General features: G+C 49.9%; 1 protein-coding gene across 1 annotated transcript; it reads left to right on the forward strand.

The window, feature by feature from the left end:
* Nucleotides 1-14,023: 14,023 nt before the first annotated feature.
* On the forward strand, nucleotides 14,024-20,970 carry KLHL40 (kelch like family member 40). The gene is made up of 6 exons (XM_058549504.1): nucleotides 14,024-15,361; nucleotides 16,683-16,843; nucleotides 17,083-17,190; nucleotides 17,316-17,501; nucleotides 19,381-19,527; nucleotides 20,438-20,970. The coding sequence occupies exons 1-6, from the start codon at nucleotides 14,045-14,047 to the stop codon at nucleotides 20,547-20,549; spliced, it is 2,031 nt and encodes a 676-aa protein (XP_058405487.1). The 5' UTR covers nucleotides 14,024-14,044; the 3' UTR covers nucleotides 20,550-20,970.
* Nucleotides 20,971-21,154: the final 184 nt, after the last annotated feature.

The raw sequence follows: 21,154 nt of genomic DNA on the forward strand, positions 1-21,154 counted from the left end.
TCTGTGCCCTGGAGCGTACGCAGACCCCATCCCCCTCCCTTAATGGTGGGCTGGGCTTCGGGGAACACCCAGAGTTAGGGAATGAGGCAACAGCAGAGGTGTACCCCCAAACTGGTGCTGAGTCTTGGGCAGGATGCAGACAAGGCTTAAAAGAGGAGAGGTCCTTGGGCTGCTGAGGTTGAGGCCCCAAAGGTAGTGCCCACAGGAGGCCTGGGCTCCTGCAGGTGTGGTTTTCCACGGGCAGCAGGAGTGTAGCCACAAGAGCCCCAGGACAGCAGGGACCAGCCTCTCCCATTCATGTGCTCAACACTGGGGGTGCTGTGACGAGCAGTATGGACCATCCCTCCCTCGTCAGGCAGGGGAGATCTGAAGGAGCCAGATATCAGAGATGCTGACGTGAGCACCTGGGAGGACAAAAGCTCAGGTGGAAGACAGTGGCCTCCGAGGAGGGAGCAGGTGGCTCTCTCTGGGGACCTCTGAGAATTATTGCATTGCACAGGTAACATATGGTGCGCTGGTTCTGTGTCGGGTGGAACTCTAGGGTACGTGGTGAATGAGGCCCCTGTGTTTGTGGCACTTACCCCTGGGTACATGGGGAGGGGCTGACTGGGAGGGAGCTGGGAGAGGAGGCTGGTGGGTGGTTCATGAACCGGCCAGAGAGGAGGTGCTGGTTCTTAGGATGTGGAAATGCCTTTCCACACAGTCCCACTTTTTTGACTGAAGGGAACAGGGCCTCACTCAGGTCACCCTAAAAATAAACCGCTAGCTGACAGACCTGAGGGCCTGGCTGCTGCCCTGGTCTCTTGTGGGGATTCTGCGTCTCTGTTCTGCTCTCTTCCCTTTTGCTACCCATCCGTTTGTGTGACACCTCTCTATACATCCTTTTCCTTCAGCCCCACCCCACCTCCCTCGTTCTCGAAGTATTTCTAACTTCACACTCCAGAGCCTCGGGAACATGTCATGCTAGGCTATGAGGCAGAGGGCGCTGGGTGGCTGTGGGCTGTGGATGGTGAGCATGGTTGGCATCTCACTCTCCCCAGTTTTGCCCTTTGGGACAAAACAGCTCACTAACACCTCACGTCCTGGAGGACGAGTCAGAGCAGCACTGGCCTCCTGGGGAAAACTGGGCTTTCCTTCTGACGCACAGTGGGGGTCAGTGAGATGAGGAAGTGATGCACCCTTGGCTTAGTGGTGCCCTTGGGCCTACCCCCTGATACGTGACTTTCTAGAGCTGTGACTGGGAAATAAATCAGGATAGGCTGTGTTCTGCTGCAGTAACAAACCGCTTGGACCACAGTGGCTCAACACCTAGGAGCTCTGGGTGGAGCTCCAGGGCAGCCATTCTCCAGGTAGTGGCTCAGAATTCCAGGCTGCTCTCATCCAGCATCTCTATATCGACAAAGATTCTCTCATTGACCCAGCATGTTTGGACAGCCTTTCTCTGATTGTGGACACCTTCCCAAAGTAGAAAACATAACTCCCTTTCCCAGCCTCCCTTGCAGCTAGGGTATAAACATGTGACCTGGATCTGCCAATTAGACACACCCATGCAAGACTGATTCAGAGGAGAGGAAAGCAAGGAAGCAGGCACCATGCAGACGCCAACATTTTGTGAGGGTGGCAGAGGGGGCAATTAGCTTTTGGGGGTAGTAGAGACAGAGATTCTCGTGTACAACCCTCAGCATCGAGTTCCCATCTGGGGCAGCAGTCATACCTCCCCTGGGCAAGTCCTGCAGAGTGGTTTGGGTTTGTTCCCAGGCGCGTAACCCCAGAGCCTGAGTCTCTGGTTTTCCTGGAGATTTAATTAATACCTTTTCATTAAATTGTTTTCTCCTTAAATTAGCTAGAGGGGGCTCTGTTGTTTGCAGCCAATAGCCATGGTTCACCATCCACTGCCATGCTCTCCTGAATGCTCTGGTGTGCCCAGCTCTGCTGAGTCAGGGGGACACAGAGGAGTCGAATGTGGCGAAGTGGCATCATTCAGTGGCTTTGGAATCAGACAGACTTGGGTTCAAATCCTCGTTCCAACACTTTCTGGCCATGTACAAGTTACTTTACTTCTCTGAGCCTAACAAGTTAACTTTGAGTTAAGAAGTGTTAACAAATACACACCACAGTCTAGCCCTTTGCTGCTCAATAGCAACATGCACCGTCTTCCATACAAGAACAACAAAATGCTCTTGACAGTCTCCCTCATCCAAATAAATATGTGTTCATCCTCTTCCCAAAGGGGACAACGTCATTTCTCATTACTGACTGCCTCTAGCCCCAAATCAGGATCTGCAGTGATAGCAGCTCTCTTCCTGTTCAGCTGTGATCCCGTTTTGGTGTTCTGACACATACGGACTGTATTGTAAATGTAACCATCATCAACCAAACCCTTTACAAAATAGAAGGGGAATGGGGGGTGGAGAAAACTAATTGGAATATACACAGGTATCTTACCCAGCAAGGAAGACAGGAAGGTGCTCCCATCCCTGATCAGCCATGGGTTGTAAGGTCAAGATGGTGCTGATGACTTCTTCCTGCTCTCCCCTTTGATGTTCCTCTGCCCTCAGCCAGCACCTCAGGAGGTCACGGGAACTCACCTGGAGGGTGCCTCATGTCTGCAGTGTTGAAGGCTAGGAGCCCCTGGTGGTCCTATGGTATGGGCTTTCTCTTGTTGCCCACCTTTTTTTTTTTTTTTCAATTTTTTTATTGAGGCGAAATTCACATAACATAAAATTAACCATTTTAAAGTGAATGTGACTGACATTAAACATTAAAGTGAACTTTAGTGACATCTGGTGCATTCGCAATGTTGTGTAACCACCACTTCTATCTACTTCCGAAACATTTTCATCACCCCAAAAGGAAACCTCATAACCATTCAGCAGTTGCTCCCCGTTCCTCCTTCCCCTGGCCCCTAGAAACCACTGATCTACGTTCTAGCTCTGCGGATTTACCCATTCTGGATATTTCACATAAATAGAATCACACAATACGTGGCCTTTTGCATCTGGCTTCTCTCACATTGCGTAATGTTTTCGAGGTTCATCCACCTCAAGGTTGTAGCATGTCTCATTATTTCAATCCTTTTTATGGCTGAATAATATATTCTGTATTCTTTTATCTCTCAATATGGGGTAACCGGAATCACCCAGGAGGATCCCTGGGTTGGTGTGGGATTTTTCTCATCCATTGAGCCGGATACTTGGTGAGCCCTTTCAGTCTGGAAAGCATTCTTGAATTATGGCTTTAAATAGTTCTTTCCATAAGTCTTTCTCTGTTCTCTCCTAAGCTCCTCTCTCTTAAGCTTATTTAGATATTGGACTTCTGAGCTTGTTCTCTAATTCTCTTACCTAATCTCTCATATTCTTCATCTTTTTTTGTTCCACTTTCTGGGAGATTTCCTCAAATTTATCTTCCAACTCTTCTATCGAGTATTACAATTCTGCCAAAAGCTCTTCTTTGTTCTCTGGAAATTCCTTTTTCATAGCACTTGTTTTTTTATTATGTAAGTATCTCAGCTTTCTGATGATATTATTAATAGCAATGTTTGAATTTTTTCTGCTTCCTGCTTTTTCTGTTTGTTTTCTCTAGTTTCTTCTTTGTTTTCTGTATTTTATGTTAGAGACTTTTCTTAAATGTTAGGTAATCTTTGATCTTTTTTTTTTTTTTTTTTTTGTGAGGGAGATCAGCCCTGAGCTAACATCCGTGCTAATCCTCTTCTTTTTGCTGAAGAAGACCGGCTCTGAGCTAACATCTATTGCCAATCCTCCTCCTTTTTTTTTTCCCCCAAAGCCCCAGTAGATAGCTGTATGTCATAGTTGCACATCCTTCTAGTTGCTGTATGTGGGACACGGCCTCAGCATGGCCGGAGAAGCGGTGCGTCGGTGCGCGCCTGGGATCCGAACTCGGGCCACCAGTAGTGGAGCTCGCACGCTTAACTGCTAAGCCACGGGGCCGGCCCTTTGATCTTTTTTAATAGAAATTTTTATTGAGATAATTATAGATTCACATGCAGCTGTAAGAAATAACACAGAGAGATCTCCTGTACATTTTACCTGGTTTCCTGCAATGGTAACATTTTCCAAAACTAGTACAATACCACAACCAGGATATCGACATTGACACAATCCATCAACATTATCCAGATTTCCCCAATTTTACTCGTCCTCATTTTTCTGTGTATTTAGTTCTATAGAATTTTATCATGTGTGTAGATTTATGTATCCACCACCACCATCAAGACACACAACTGTTTCATCCTCACAAGGATCCCTCTCTTGCCCTTTTATAACTATACACAACTCCCTCCTGCCACCACCCACTCTCTCCCTAACCACTGCCAGCCACCAATCTGTTCTCCATTTTTAAAATGTTGTCATTTCAAAATGTTATATAAATGGAATCATACGGAATATAATCTTTGGTGATTGACTTTTTTCACTCAGCTTAATTCGCTGGGGATTTATCCAAGTTCCTGTGTGTATCAGTAGTTCATTCTTGTTTATTGCTGTGTAGTGTTCCATGATTTGTATGTACTACATTCATCCATGGAAGGAGAACAGGGCTGTTTCTGGTGTTTGCTGTTGTAAGTACGGCTGCTGTGAACATTCATGTATAGGTTTTTTTTTTATGAACATAAATTTTAATTTCTCAGGGATAAATACCCAAGAGGCAACTGCTGAATTGTATAATAGTCACGTGTTTAGTTTGATGAGAAAGTGCCAAAGTGTTTTCTACAGAGGCTGTACCATTTCATGTTCCCACTAGTGATGGATGAGTGATCCAGTTTCTCTGCATCCTCACCAGCACTTGGGTGGTGTCGCTATTTTTTATTTTAGCTACTCTGGTAGGTGTGTAGTGATATCTCATTGTGGGTTTTTTCCCTGATGACTAATGCTATTGAACATCTTTTCAGTTATTTGCCATTTGTATGTCATCTTTGTTGAAATATCAGTTCTGGTCTTTTGCCAATTTTCTAATTGGTTTGTTTGTTTTTTTACTGTTGAGTTTTGAGAGTTCTTTGTGTGTCTATATATTGCAAATATCTTCTCCCAGCCTGTAGCTTGTCTTTTATTCTCTTCAGTGGGCTTTTGCATGTGAAGATCAAAAGTTTTTTATTTTGGTGAGGACTAATTTATCAAATTTTCCTTTTATGTATTATGCTTTTGGTGTTGAGTCTAAGAACTCTTTCCCTAACCCTAAATTACAAAGATATTCTCATGGTTTTTTTTTTTCTAAAAGTTTTATAGTTTTGTTTTACATTTTTTAAAAATATGCTCATTTACTTTATTCTGTAAGAGTCAAGCCCAGTCTTGGGACTGCCAAGGCTCTGTGTGTGTGTTTTTCAAAATTGTGGTAAAATACACATAACATAAAAGTTACCATCTTAACCATTTTTAAGTGTACAGTTCAGTGGCATTAAGTGCATTTACATCATTGTGCAACCATCACCACTATTTAAATATAGAACACTTTTCATCTTGCAGAACTGAAACTCTGTACCCATTAAACAATAACTTCCCATTTCCCTTTGCCACCCCTGCCCCCCAGTCCTGGCAACCACCAGTCTACTTTCTGTCTCTATGAATTTGACTACTCTAGGTACCTCATATAAGTGGAATCATACAATATTTGTTCTTTTGTAACTGGCTTATTTTACTTAGCATAATGTCCTCAAGGTTCGGATGAACCTTGTTGTAGCATGGGTCAGAATTTCCTTCATTTTTAAGGCTGAATAATATTCTATTGTATATATATATGTATGTATGTATATACCATATTTTATTCATTCATCTGTCGATAGACATTTGGGTTGCTTCCACCTTTTGGCTACTGTAAATAAAGTTGCAATGAACGTGGGTGTACAAATATCTCTTTGAGATCCTGCTTTTAATTCCTGTGGGTATATAATCAGAAGTGGATTACTGGATGATATGGCAATTCTATTTTTAATTTTTTGATGGACTGCCATACTGTTTTTTCATAATGGCTGCACCATTTTATATTCCCACCAACAGTGCACAAAGCTTCCGATTTCCCCACATCCTCGCCAACACCTGTTATTTTCTGTGTTTTTGACAGTAGCCATTCATTTGATAATAGAGGTGGTATCTTGTGGTTTTGGTTTGCATTTCCCTAGTAATTAGTGACATTGAGCATCTTTTCATTTACTTAGTGGCCATTTGTATATCTTCTTTGGAAAAATGTCTGTTCAAGTCTCTTGCCCATTTTTTAATTGGGTTGTTGGTTTTTTTGTGTTATTGTTGAATTTTAGAAGTTATTTATATATTTTGGATACTAACCCCTTATCAAATACATGATTTGCAAATATTTTCTCCTATTCCAGGAGTTGCCTTTGTATCCTTTGATGTACAGAAGTTTTAAATTTTGATGTAGTCTGATCTATTTTTTCTTCTGTTGCCTATGCTTTTGGTGTCATATCCTAGAAACTGTCAAATCCAATGTCATGAAGATTTTATCTTATGTTTTCTTCTAAAAGCTGTATAGTTTTAGCTCGTTTTTTACATTTTGAGTTGATTTTTATTTATGGTGTAAGATAAGGGTCCAATTTTATTCTTTTGCATGTGGATATCCAGTTCTCCAAACACTGTTTCTTGAAAAGACCATCTTTTCCTCATTGAATGGTCTTGGCACCCTTGTTGAAAATCATCTGACTGTATATGGGAAGGTTTATTTCTGGGCTCTCTATTCTATTCCCTTGGTCTATGTGTCTGTGTTTATGCCACTACCACACTGTTTTGATTACTGTAGGTTTGTAGTAAGTTCTGAGATCAGGAACTGTGTGGCCTCCAACTTTGTCCTTCTTTTTCAAGATTGTTTTAGATGTTTTACATTTTAAGTCCATGATCCATTTTGAGTTAATTTTTGTATAAGGTGTGAGATTTAGGTTGAGGTTCTTTTTTGGCCTATGGGTGTCTAATTGCTCCAGCACTCTTGTTGAAAAGTCTGTCTTTCCTCCGTTGAATTGCTTTTGCACCTTTGTCAAAAATAATTCGAGCATAGAGGCTGGTCTGGTGGTGTAGTGGTTAAGTTTGTGTGCTCCGCTTCGGCGGCCCAGGGTTCACGGGTTTGGATCCCAGGCATGGACCCATATACAAAATGGAGGAAGATGTGCACAGATGTTAGCTCAGGGTCAATCTTCCTCAGCAAAAAGAGAAAGATTGGCAACCAATGTTAGCTCATGGCCAATCTTCCTCACCAAAAAAAAAGTCAGTCGAGCATATTTGGATCTATTTCTGGGTCCTCTGTTATGTTCCATTGATCTAAGTGTCTATCCCTCTGCCAGTACAATACAATCTTGATTATTGTAGCTACCCAGGAAGCCTTAATATCAGGTAGAGTGAGTCCTTCCACTTTACTCTTCTTTGTCAAGATTGCTTTAGCTATTCTAGGGCCTGTGCCTTTCCATATAAATTTTAGCATAAGCTTGTCTTGTCTCTATTAAAAATTTTTCTGAGATTTTGGTAGGCATGCACTCAATTAAACCCATAGTTCAATTGGAGAATTAACATCTTTACTATGTTGAGTGTGCCAACCCATGAACACAGTATGTCTCTCAGTTATTTAGATCTTCTATGATTTCTTTCATCAGCATTTTGTAGTTTTCAGCAGACAGATGCTATATGCTTTTTGTTAAGTGTATTCCTAAATATTTCACTTTCTTTGGAATGATTATAAATGGTATTAAGTTCTAAATTTCAGTTTCTACGTGTTCCTTGTCAGTAGATAGAAATGCAGTTGATTTTTGTGTGTTGATCTTATACCCTCCGACCTTGCTGAACTCATTCATTAGTTCTTGGAAGTTTTTTGTAGATTCCCTGGGATTATTTCCCCTTCATTCCTGAGAGAGAGTTTCATCAGATAGAGAATTTGCCATTGACAGTTCTTTCAGCTCTTGAAAAATATCGTGCCACTACCTTTTGGCTTCCATGGCTTCTGCTGAGAAACCTGCCATCATTTGAATTGGTGTTCCCCTGTAGGTAATGTGTTGTTTCTCTCTGGCTGCTTTCAGGAATTTTTTCTGTGTCTTTAGTTTTTAGAATTTTAATTAGGATGTGTCTTGGCATGGATTTCTTTGGGTTTATCCTGTTTGGGATTTACTCACCTTCTTGAATTTGCAGGTTTGTGTCTTTCACCAAATTTTGAGAGTTTCCAGCTGTTATTACTTCAGTCACTGTTTCAGCCCCACTCTCTTTCTCCTCTCCTCTGGGACTATAAAGATACAAATGATGGATCTTTTGTTATTGTCTCATGGGCCCAAGACGCCGTTCATTTTTTTTTTTTCATTCTACTACCTCTCTGTTCTTCAGATTGGGTATATTCTCTTAATCTACCCTCAAGTGCACTGATTTTATCCTCTGCCATCTCTCCTCTCCTCTTGAGGCCATCCAGCAAGCTTTTATTTCTGTTATTGTATTTTTCAGTGCTATAATTTCCATTTGGTTCTTCTGTATAACTTCTATTTCTTTGCCGAGATTTTCTATTTTTAAAAGTTGTTTCAAGAGAATTTGTAACTGATTGCTAAAGCATTTTTATGATGGCTGCTTTAAAATCCTCACCAGATAATTCCGACATCTGATTCATCTCATTGTTGGGATCAATTGATTCTTCCTACATTCATGTTGTGATTACATAAGTGGTTATTATTATAACGGGTGATCTTTTTTTATTGTATCCTGGACATTTAGGCTATTATATTAGAAGACTCCGGGTTCTAGTTGGTTCTTTTTAGTAACAGGCAGTTGCCCTGTTTAGGTTTAGCACGCAGGTGCTGGCTTACTTTTGTGGGCTGAGTTTCCAATGACGATTTAATTTTCAGAGCCTTTGCAGTGTTATTTTCATCTGCTTGGTTTGTCTGATGTTGCTGGGGTTCCCACTTGTTTCTGCTGCTGCTGCCTGATAGGGCAGGAAGGGTTCTCCAAGCCAGGCTTCCCAGTGTCTCTTGGCAGGGTCTCAGGCCAGGTGTGGAAGGACAGTGCTTCCCTCAGTTCTTGTTGTTAGTGGGCTCCTAATTAATCCCCCTGTTGGTGGTGCTGGGTTCGCCTGGTGCTGTCGGAGGGACTCTTGTTAATTTGCAAGAGGAATGAGCCTACTTGAGCTATCTTCTGTTGCTAGGGTGGGCTCAGGAAACACCAGGCTTGGGTCTTCTTCGGTTGGGTGGGGGTGTATAAGACACCCGCTGCTGAGTTCTTCCTTCATTCTTAGGGTCCCAAACCAATTCATCATTCTTTTACCACCTTGCAGAGTTATCCTTTAATTGTCTCTTGCATTATTTCCATGTTTTTTTTTTTTTGAGGAAGATTGGCCCTGAGCTAACATCTATTGCCAATCTTTCTCCTTTTTTTCCCCTTTTTTCTCCCCAAAGCCCCAGTAGATAGTTGTATGTCATAGCTGTAGATCCTTCTAGTTGCTCCATGTGGGATGTCGCCTCAGCACGGCTTGATGAGTGGTGAGTAGGTCCGCGCCTAGGATCTGAACTGGCCAATCCTGGGCCTCCGAAGTGGAGCACTCAAACTCAACCGCTATGCCACTGGGCTGGCCCCTATTTCCACGGTTTATAGTTGTACCTAACAGGGAGGAACAGGGAGAAACCAGTCCCGTGTTGACTAGACCAGAAGTCATCTTTTCAACCATTTTTTGAAAGTGAAGCACCAGAAAACCCATTGGAAACTCAGTATGCATGAAGGGACTTGTTAATTGCAGGGCTTTTAGGGACAATGATCTGACCGGGGTATTTCTTTGAGGTCCCTCCTTTTTCCTCTTGGGCTGTCAGATGCCCCAATTTCATTTCCCTGTCTGGAGGGCACAGGTGGTCTTCCAGCCTTCTGGGAGCTGAGTAGGAGCAGGGGCTCTCCACCTCTCTGTTTAGGTTATGGAGTTGATCTTAATCACCAGTTTTCACATGCGACTGCCACCTTCAGCTCTGCTGGGTGTCCCTCAATCAAGAGCCCTCTGGTTTATCTTCAGAAACTAAACCTTTGGCTTCTACCCAGATGGGGCTGGTGTCCTTTGTGTCTAACTGCTTTTTAAAGAATCTTACAACCAATCCTCCCATTTTCAGCCTTCTCTTATATTCTCAAAGGTATCTTTGGTGTTGCCAATTCTGGATCTTTTCTGGGAATTCTGAGGTATCTAAGAGTTGTATCTGGGTTTCCCATTGCTAACTTAGGGTTTAGCTTTCTCAAGTTATGTCCCTGTGGAGTTATGTTGTATGCTATGTCTCCGTGAAACATGTTTTTCTTTTAATCCCTCTACTTTAATTGTAGTGAGGTTTCAGGAGGAAGCAAAATCAATGTGTGCATTTAATCTGCCATTGTTACCTGGAAGGCTTGCCTCACTTCTCTTGCTACAAAATGAGATCTTGGGTCAGAAGCAGTGTTGAGTAGGGTTCCATGAAAATGAGCAAGGCATTTGCTCATGGATGGAGGGGTTAGCAGAAATGTGGCAGAAGGGGAAGGTGAATGCAGATTCAGAATGCTTATCAGTAGGACTTTAGTAGGGTAACCTTCTGTTTCAATCCTAGGAAACTCACAATCCATTATGCACCCCTAGAGATCCCTGTACATCAGACCATCTGATTACAACCCACTCCAGCCCTGCTGCCTATTACAGTGACCATGCCCATCTTGCCTTTGGCACTTATGAGCCATTGCTTGGCCTCTGCCACCTCTCAGATCCCATCATCCTCCCTGGAATCAGGCAGGATGTTTCAAAGGCAGCGGCTCTCACCCGCATCCTTGGCCACCACAGCATATGTCAAAGTTGCCAGCACTCCTCACCAACACACTCTTCCATGTCAGGTGAAAGTGTCCTCTAAGCCCTGTCAGCAAACACAGGTGGGGCTGGATGACAGTGACACACATAGTAAATCCACTCCAACATTCCTACCGCCCTGTCTTTGGACTCCCTCCTCTACGTGACATGAAGGCATTTCTGTCGTCTCAACTTCTCGCAGCACAGGCCACCTTTAACCCAGCAGTCAGTCAAGAAGCAAGCAGACCATCAGAAACACTCTCAGCTGCTCAAGTCCACCCTCTCACGCCTGAGGTGTGGGACACTCCTGCAACGAATTTCTCTATCACGCAGTCTTCTTAGCAGCAGAGCACAAAATTATCACTGGCTAGTTTGGAATTAAACAGATCACAGGATCCCCAAGAGTCAAGGTCGCAGGCCACACAGCCTGGACAAGGGCCAAACCACAGCCAGTGGGGACAGATCCTGCAGCTCGTATGGGAGACATTGGGAAGTGGACTCCAGAAGTTCTAATGGTGCTGTCCGTCAGCCATGTTCACCAAAGCATAGATTCTTCATGCTCCTGCTTCCTCTTCTGAATTGCAGTTTGGGAGGGGTGCATATTGATGGGTGAAACTCAGTCACGTGTCTGTGTCCCCGGAGAAGCTGGGAAAATAAGTTCTGACTTCTGTCTCAGGGAAGCATTACTGATGTGGAAACTGTCCCAAACACAGGAAGACTATTTAGGAGATGCGGGGAGGCCACCAAGTGTGCCACAAACGTCTGCCACATATGGACAGATAGCATGGCTACTCCAGCAAGTTCTCAACAGCTGATTTACAGCCTGGAACCTACATCTGGGTGGGGCCTGCTCATGCAAGGAGGATTGCAGACTTTGTTGGGTTCCTTGGCACATTTGCAAGGTGTTCTCTGACTGTGGCAAAATGAGTGTCAGTTTTCTCAAAAATTTCACTTGCCATTTCTCTTAAATAACCCCTGTGATGTGCTAAGATTCCCAACAAAGGCAGAACATGAGCAGACAACCTGAATGAAGCTCAAAATAATTATCTGAGAGAAAGAAGTCAGACCAAAAAGAAGAGAACATACTGTATGATTCCACTTATATAAAACCTTAGAAAATGCAGATGAATTACAGTGACAGAAAGCAGATTAGTGATTGTCCAGACTGGGGGTGTTGTGGGGAGAGACGAGGGAGGGACTTAAAAAGGGCACGAGTGGGGTCCGCCCTGTGGTGTAGTGGTTAAGTGCGCGTGCTCCCCTGCTGGCAGCCCGGGTTTGGATCCCGGGCGCGCACCAACGCACCGCTTGTCAGGCCATGCTGTGGCAGCGTCCCATATAAAGTGGAGGAAGATGGGCACAGATGTTAGCCCAGGGCCAGTCTTCCTCAGCAAAAAGAGGAGGATTGGCATGGATGTTAGCTCAGGGCTGATCTTCCTCACAAAAAAAAAAAAGGACTGGAATTGGAATTCTTGCCTAATGTGTTCACTGCTGAATCCTCAGCATTCAAAACAGTGCACAGTAGGTTCTCGATGAATGAATGAGCTGCATATAAATATTCTCGTGGAATGCCTGGTAGGGAGTGAGCACTATGGGATTCATCATAATCTAAAAATACATCACTGAGTCATTTGATAAATATAAGTTAATTGTTCAGTCAGGACCTTCTGTCCTGGTCTTTGGAAAATGAGACTACAATAAATGGACATTTTTTGTTAATTTGTGGGAAGCATCAAGGTAGGAAGGGATTCCTACAGTCTTTGGAGGTGGACAGATCTGCTTTGAGTCCTGGCTTGGCCACTAGTCAGCTGTGTGACTTGGCCAACTTTCCGAGCCTCTCAGAGCTTGGTCTCCTTGGTGAGGGTGCTTGTTGGAAGTGCCTTGCAGTCCAGGGCTGGGTTGGAAGCCCACCACTTGCCCACCTTGTTCTTTCCACAGGACAGACAGGAACACCTCCAGGACCTTCCCAGGTGCCGTGCCCTTTGGGACCTGCTGGTGCTGTGAGCAAGCCTTGATGAAATGCACTGCTCAGGAGGACAGGCAGTGACGTTGCTGAGATCACAAAAGGGGAGGTGACTCAGTCCTGGCCCAGCCTGAGGTCCCTTCTCCAATCCCCCTGCCCCCTAAGCCCGAGGTTATAAACAAATGACTCAGAGGAATGATGGGAGAATGCCCCATAACAGTTCACACCAGTGTCCTGGGGGCTAAATTTAACCCACAGCTGCAGCCTCTGGCACTTTGGGAACAAGTTAATCTTGGTGGCTGAGGCTGATATGTACATGGAGTGGGGGAGGGTGGTCAAGAGTCCAGAGTAGGGTGGGCATCAGGACTAGCTGTCCTGGGCCTCTACCCTGACCCCTTAGACGAGAGACAGGGTGCAGAGGCGCCAAGCCCGGGCAGGCTCAGGACAATCCTAGTATGGACGAAGATCAATGAGCACAGACAGCTAATGACCCGGTATATTAAACTCTTAGAGCGTTACTTTTTAAACACTAGAATCCAGAATGTCACTCCCCCAGAATGTTAAAACGCTGGGGGTTTAAAGACCTAGAATAGTCAAATCCTAAGAAATTAATTTTTAGCATGTTCGACACCTTACAATGTTAAAACACTGTGACAGTGTACTCCCAGGGACACAGAACCGCAGCGCTTCCGAACCTCAGCAGAACTGAACTGAGGCCCTTCGAGTCTAACGCCTCCACCTCCTCATTGCGTAGGAGGGAAACTGAGGCTCGACAGAGCGATCTGACCTGCCCCAAGCCCCACAGGAAGGGGTGACCTTGTTCACCTAAGGAAACTTCTTGCTTTCTTGCAGAGTCCAAGGAGGGTCTCAGAGCTGGCGTAGAAAGAGGAGAAGTTCTTCCCATTTTAAAGGTGGGGCAACAAGGTCCCCAGTGAGTGAATGCCAGGCCCAAGTTCACTGAGCAGGAAACCCAAGCACACTGTCTCCAGGAGTGACCGGAGTGAGCTATACTCCAGGGAGGAAGATTGAGACACTCGGACAGAAAGGTCCAGAAGTCATGAAGGAAGGGAGACCCGAAAGAGTGACCCAATGCTTCCCCCTCCCCGGACTGAGGGGCAGACTTGGGTCGTCCCCTCCCCTGAGGGACATTGCCCAACCAAGGAGCGCAGTCAAGGCCTCCCTGTGCTCCATTATAAACGAGGCAGCGGAGGCCCTCATCTTTCCGGGAGGGCCACACCCCACCCCCGTCCCATGAACCTTCAGGGGCTGAGTCAAGGCTGCTCTGGGTGGGGGCCTCTGCCCAGCTGTCCCCTCTGCGTCATGTGCAGGAGGCCAGGCAGCTCGCCTTACAGGGCCCAGTCCGCCTCTATATATAGCTCCGCGAAGACAGCTGCGCAGACTGAGAGCGACCCAGCCGGAAAGCAGGGGAGTACGGAGAGGAGGCCCCGGGCACCGTCGCTGCACCCTAGGCCACCCGCCATGGCGCTGGGCTTGGAGCAGGCAGAGGAGCAGCGGCTGTACCAGCAGACGCTCCTGCAGGACGGGCTCAAGGACATGCTGGACCACGGCAAGTTCCTCGACTGTGTGGTGCGGGTGGGTGAGCGCGAGTTCCCGTGCCACCGCCTGGTGCTGGCCGCCTGCAGCCCCTACTTCCGGGCGCGCTTCCTGGCCGAGCCAGAGCGCGCGGGCGAGCTGCGCCTGGAGGAGGTGTCCCCGGACGTGGTGGCCCAGGTGCTACACTACCTGTACACGTCGGAGATCGCGCTGGACGAGGCGAGCGTGCAGGATTTGTTTGCTGCGGCGCACCGCTTCCAGATCCCGTCCATCTTCACCATCTGCGTGTCCTTCCTGCAGAAGCGCCTGTGTCTCGCCAACTGCCTGGCGGTCTTCCGCCTCGGCCTCCTGCTCGACTGCGCGCGCCTTGCTGTGGCCGCCCGCGACTTCATTTGCGCGCGCTTCTCGCTCGTGGCGCGCGACGCCGACTTCCTCGGGCTCTCGGCCGACGAGCTCATCGCCATCATCTCCAGCGACGGCCTCAACGTGGAGAAGGAGGAGGCTGTGTTCGAGGCGGTGATGCAGTGGGCGAGCAGCGGCGACGCGGAGGCGCAGGCTGAGCGCCAGCGCGCGCTGCCCACCGTCTTCGAGAGCGTGCGCTGCCGCCTGCTGCCGCGCGCCTTCCTGGAGAGCCGCGTGGAGCGCCACCCCCTCGTGCGGGCCCAGCCCGAGCTGCTGCGCAAGGTGCAGATGGTGAAGGACGCACACGAGGGCCGCATCACCGTGCTGCGCAAGAAGAAGAAGAAGGAAAAGGAGGCCGGCGGGGCCAAGGCGGCTGACAAGGACACAGCTGAAGCCAAGGCAGAGGAGGACGAGGAGGAGGCCGAGCGTGTGCTACCCGGGATCCTCAATGACACTCTGCGCTTTGGCATGTTCCTGCAGGACCTCATCTTCATGATCAGTGAGGAGGGCGCCGTGGCCTATGATCCGGCAGCCAACGAGTGCTACTGTGCCTCCCTCTCCACCCAGATCCCCAAGAACCACGTCAGCCTGGTGACTAAGGAGAACCAGGTCTTCGTGGCTGGGGGCCTCTTCTACAACGAGGACAACAAAGAGGACCCCATGAGTGCTTACTTCTTGCAGGTGCCTGGCCAGCCCTGGGAGGGGGCAGCCAGTGCTGGGTTGCTGGCACTGGGGGGCAGCCTTGGGGCCCAAGGCTGTGTTTACTTGTTGAGGAATGTCATTGGGTCTAGGGTAAGATGTAGACCAGGGAAGCTGATAGCCACTTGCCTGAAGGTTGAAGAGGGTTATAGGCAGTTGATGATGAGCTGTATAACTTTGCTGTCTCCCTTTCAGGGGGATGTTAGGCCCAGGATGGTCTGACATGTTGGAGGCCCTAGTCCTGCATAGGGGTTGGGGTCAGGCACAGTGAGGAGGAGGAGCAAGGTCAGTGTAGGGGTCCTGGGCAGGGCCTTTGCATGAGGCCAGGATTGGAATGTGGAACCAAGTACCCCAAATGAAGGGACCATCCTGTCTGGTCTTCCCATTGTACAGATAAGGAAACTGAGGCCCACTAGAGTGGGATGCCCAGTCTAAGTTGTAGGTGATAGTGGGATATCAGAGGGCAGAAATGGTTTCCTGGTGACTGGCCACGTAGGCTTGAGCCTTGCCAGTTAGGTGAAATCTGGAGGCATGAAGGGGGAGGGTGTTGGTGTTTCTGGCAGAGACAGGCATGAGCCTAGGGAGTGGTGGGCTCGGTGAGGCCTGACCAGGTGTGAGAAGGGTGAGGGGCAGCTTGGTGCCAGTGTTAAGCTGGGGTGGGGGGGCAGGGGGAACAGCTCCACGAGTTATCAGCCAGGACACATCGTGGGCATGGTTGTTTATTCTCTCTGGGCCTCCGTTTGTAAATGGGGATGTTATTCTTCCTGCGTGATAAGCTTGTTTGAAAGGTAAATGATGGTTATAGTGTTCATCAGCAGTGTTCAGCCTTCAGAAAACTGTCCAAAAAGATGAGCCACTAGTATCATTGTTATGAGACTGTGGAGGTAGACATGGCCACAGACTTACATCATAGATTTTAAGGGGCGAGTGGCGGGCTGTATTTGGAAGTTTCCTGTGCGGTGGGATGGGGTGGAGGACAGCCGGCAGGCAGGCCTCAGTTCGGGAGTTGTACCGGGAAAGGGCCAAGGCCACACCTGGACTTCCCTCTCAGAGGCCCCTTCTCCGCTCTGAGCGCGATGCTCCATCACAGCGCTATAATGGTGGTCTCTGGGCACCTACCTCCGGGGGCCCTCGGCTGTTCTCAGCCTGACGGGAGGAGGGGCCCTGTCTCCAGGGACCGCCTCTGGGCTGTGGTAGCCCTACCTGGAGGCCTGGGCTCCTCTAGGACCCCTGGTGGCTGGACGGGTCTGGGCTGGGGCTGGAGTTGTGGGGGGCGGTAGCTGATGGGACGCCTGGCCCGCAGTTTGACCATCTGGACTCTGAGTGGCTGGGGATGCCGCCACTGCCCTCGCCGCGCTGCCTCTTCGGCCTGGGAGAGGCTCTCAACGCCATCTACGTGGTCGGCGGCCGAGAGCTCAAGGACGGCGAGAGCAGCCTCGACTCGGTCCTGTGCTACGACCGGCAGTGAGCGCGGGCTGGGGCGCGGCCGGGCCCGGGGGCGGGAGCCTGGAGGCTGGGGACTGGGGCGGGCGCGGGGTTGGGTTGGGGCAGGGCGGTTGGCAGGTGGGGTAGGAGGAGGAACTGAGCCATCTGGGGAGTTTGATAATGTGTCGGGTGCACCTCCAATATGTGTTGGCTGGGTGGGTGAATGCAGAGCCAGGGACTGAGCCCGCAGGCGCTTGCCCTACTCTCGTCCCCTCCAGGTCATTCAAATGGGGCGAATCGGACCCTCTCCCTTATGCTGTGTATGGCCACGCGGTTCTCTCCCATATGGACCTTGTGTACGTCATTGGCGGCAAAGACAGCAACAGGTGAGGCTGGGACCTTGAATCAGTGCAGCTGCAGGGTTGTAGCTTAGAGCTGGAAGGACTGGGCCAAGGGAGAGGAGGCTCTGCTCCAGCTTCCTCCCACTAATTCACTGCCCCCCATCCCACAGGAAGTGCCTGAATAAGATGTGCGTTTATGACCCTAAGAAGTTCGAGTGGAAGGAGCTGGCACCCATGCAGACTGCCCGCTCACTCTTCGGGGCCACCATCCATGATGGTCGCATTTTTGTGGTTGCTGGGGTCACAGACACAGGGCTGACCAGTTCAGCCGAGGTGTACAGCATCGCAGACAACAAGTATGGCTGCTTGCACACCCCCCCTCCACCTCCCTGCCCCTTCCCCAGGCAGGATAGCAAGGGACCAAGGGCCCCACTGTAACCACCCTGCTGTGTTGCTTTGGGCCTATTGTCAGCCCTCTGTGTCTGCCCTGGCAGGAACCATAGCCCTGGTCTTGGGTTTCCACTCTTGAGCTTGGACATCAGCACAGAAATAGCCCCTCCCCCCTGATCACTGGGAGGTGGGCTTCCCCCGCAAGGTGAGGCAAGGGTTATGGCCAGCCTGGTCTGCAGGAGATAGCTCCCAGGAGTGGGGTAGGAGATGCCGGGTTCCTCATTCAGAGACTCATATTGGGCACTGGCCTGGTGCTAGGGATGCAGCGGTGAACAAGACAGAAGCTCCCCCACTCTGGGAGGTCAGGAAAGAGAAAACTGAGCTGGTGGACCAATTGGACTCAGCCGACAAAAGGGGTGGTGGGAGAAGGAGGACCCGGGCAAAGGAAAGTTGGTGCCAAGGCAGTTAGGAGAAAAATAGGCAGGGCCCACTGGGGGAAAGGGCGTTGCTCAGGTTGAATGGAGTGTGGTGGGTGAAGGGAGGTGGGGATGGGGTTCTGGGGCTGGAGAGGCAGCAAGCAGGGCTCAGGGACTTTATCCTGAGGGCAATAAAAAGCCTCTGACGGGTTCTAAGCTCCCATCTGTGTTTTACTAAGACGCCTCACTGCAGCTGAGGTAGAGAACAGATTAGGGATTTCCCAGGAGGCAGAGATGCAGCTGTATAGCAAGAGGTGATGGTGGCCGGGAGATGAGGGTACAGTGGGGATGGGGCAGAGGGGATGCACTGGAGAAGGACTTAGGCCAGGGCTTCTCATGTGCACACAAATCTCCCAGGGATCATGTTGAAATGCAGATTCTGATTCTCAGGTCTGGGACCTAAGGGCATACTTCTAACAAACCCCCAGGGGATGCTGATGGTCCATGGACCACACTTTGAGTAGTGAGAGTTTAGGAGATAAAAGAAATAGGAATTAGCGACTGATTGGATGTTGAGGGCGAGAGCAAGAAGTGGATGCTTTTGAGTGAGGGTGGGAGGTCGTTTTTTGGAGAACTATTGGAGTTAGGTAGGAGAAGGGAGAGTCCAGTTAGGACCTGAGGTGCCTGGGAGTGTCCAGGAGGAGCCAACTGGGCAGAGAGAGTTGAGCTGGAGGGAGAGATCTGGGGGTCAACAGTACACAGAGGGACAAGCTCCCTCAGGAGAGAGGGTGTAAGTGGGAGAAGCTGAGGCCCAAGCCCTGAGGGAGGGTGGGAGCAGATGCAGCATCCAGGAAGGAGTCTGAGGAGGTGAGGCTGGGGAGGTGGCACGTGAAGAAAGTCACGTCAGCAGAGGTGTGTGCTGTGGGCCTTAGATTTCAAAGCCCGGTGGTGGTTGGGCACCTGGGAGCAGTTTTGGAGGGTGGGGATGAAGGCCCAACTTCAGGAGCCAGAGGAGGGGAGTGAGGTATTTGGGCTTGAGAGTAATTGGGCTGTGAAGGGGAGAAGAGGGATGGGGCAGGAGGGCAAGGGGTTGGGGGCTCAATGGCCATTGAGGTAGCAAGGGGAGTTAGTTCAGGAGCAAAGGAGGGACATTGGGGAGATCCAGGGTGGATTTCACAGGGCAGGTTGGATGGAATGACAAGGGGACAATGAAGGGAAATGGGAGGGGCAAGAGAATGGGGAAGGAGTGAAGACCAGAGGGCATTCCTGAGAGGGTCAGGAAACAGGAGGCTCTGCTGAGAGCATGGGTGTCTGGGATTCGGATTTCAAGGGGGTGCAGCTGAAGCTGTGGGTGCTGGGGTGGGACAATCACTGGGCTCACTGAGGCCCCCGGGTGATGCACCTCCTCATGCCCCCACCTCCCCGCCAGGTGGGCGCCCTTTGAGGCCTTCCCGCAGGAGCGCAGCTCGCTCAGCCTGGTCAGCCTGGCGGGCACCCTCTATGCCATCGGTGGCTTTGCCACGCTGGAGACGGAGTCCGGGGAGCTGGTTCCCACAGAGCTCAATGACATCTGGAGGTGAGTCCGGCCCCAGGGAGGTGAGGGGCATCACGAGCAAGGCTGATGCCCCACAGCACGGTGGCCAGGCACCGAGGTGCCTGGCAAACTCATCTGGGGACAGAGCTGATCCCTCTTCCAGGGACTCCTGTGGGGCAGGGGCGGCAGACATGCCTTGCTCATCCCCCAGAGAGAGAGCCGGAGGGTTCTCTCTGGTTTGGTTGGGAAAGTCTAGGTTTGCACATATGGCACCACGCCCCACTGTGGGGCATCAACAGTGTCACAGTCAAGAGCTGACCCCAGGCTCAGGGCACAGACCCACGGAAAGAGGCCCCAGGGAGTAGAGGGGGCCCTGACGAGGCAGCCAGGATGCTTGCTCTGGAGGGGAGAGCTGGGGCCAGGATTGAGAAGTAGCTGGAGCCCAGCTTCTCAGAGCCATTGCTTTCCATGGCTGGTCCTTCCTGGGGGCGGAGGGGAGAGGTTTCAGCCACCTGGGGCACCTTGGGAGCCTTCAGTTATCCCCTCCACTGCAGGCAGCCTCTAGAGAGCATGCTGCAGGGAGAGTGGGACTCGGGGGGGTACTTCTTGGGGTGCTGAGTACAGAAATTCTCAAGAGGAGGGGGTTGGGGAGATGTGGGCCTTCCTGGAGGGAAGTGGACTTCAAGGAGTGAGGGATTCCTTGAGAGGTGGCCCTTCCTGGAATGTGGGGTGGGTGTTCTTTGGGGGTGGGCCTTGTGGGGGGGCCCTTTCCCAGAGCATGGGAATTCTCCAGAAGCAGGCCTTCCTGGAGAGGGGCCTGCAGCTTGGGGGGTTGGGGGGAACACGCCTTAGGGTGGGCCTAGTGCACCCAGCCACTCCTCCCTGCTGGGGCCCACTCTGGCCTCTGCTGACCAAGCTCCTCATCCCTGTCCCCACTCCCTCCCAACCCCAGATATAACGAGGATGAGAAGAAGTGGGAAGGCGTCCTGCGGGAGATTGCCTATGCAGCTGGTGCCACCTTCCTACCGGTGCGGCTCAACGTGCTGCGCCTGACCAAGATGTGACCAGTCCAGAGAGCCTGAACCAAGCACCCCTCCCATCCTGCGGCCCACACAGGCCTGGCCTTCTGGGAGCTCCAGGGGGGAGGCTGGGAGAGGCCAGAGCCCACCAGGATCCGTCTGGTACCCAAGGGGCTGCTTTAGCCAGGAAATGGAGACCGCTGCCCAGTCCTAGCCTTTTGGGCAGGGATGAGAAACTCGAGCCCTCTCCGGTGTCTCCATATCCCCCGGTCTTCTTGGTGCATGAGCCAGAACCGCAGGGAGGCGTCCCAGGCCGTGTTCTGGCCCAGCCCCAGCCTGGCTGTGTGTGCCAGTCAGGTTCCCACAGGACTCAGTCTCCTCACCTGTCATATGGGGAGTGTCCCCATCAAGAAGTCCCTGCAGTATGGGTAAGTCTCCTTCTGTAAGAAGAATAAAGTGCCTTCTAAGCACGTGGCTCAGGGTCTGGAATCAGGTGCTCTGAGTCAGTGACCAGGTGATTTGAAGATTCAGGGCTTCAATGCTCAGCTGTTGGGTTGCCAAGGTTGGTGGTCTCTGCCCTCCACGTGGTGTCTCCTCCACACTCTATGTGTGCCAAGAGCTTGACCTCCCTCTCTGAGGCCCAGAACCTG

The sequence above is a fragment of the Diceros bicornis genome, chromosome 2 (assembly GCF_020826845.1).
Source record: "Diceros bicornis minor isolate mBicDic1 chromosome 2, mDicBic1.mat.cur, whole genome shotgun sequence".
Lineage (NCBI taxonomy): Eukaryota > Metazoa > Chordata > Mammalia > Perissodactyla > Rhinocerotidae > Diceros > Diceros bicornis.

Excerpts from the sequence above, each read along its gene's own strand:
- KLHL40 (XM_058549504.1), top strand. The coding sequence starts at position 14,045 with ATGTGCAGGAGGCCAGGCAGCTCGCCTTACAGGGCCCAGTCCGCCTCT. Across the intron at positions 16,844-17,082 it reads GTCCTGTGCTACGACCGGCA|GTCATTCAAATGGGGCGAAT; the intron begins GTGAGCGCGGGC and ends CGTCCCCTCCAG. Across the intron at positions 17,502-19,380 it reads TACAGCATCGCAGACAACAA|GTGGGCGCCCTTTGAGGCCT; the intron begins GTATGGCTGCTT and ends CCTCCCCGCCAG.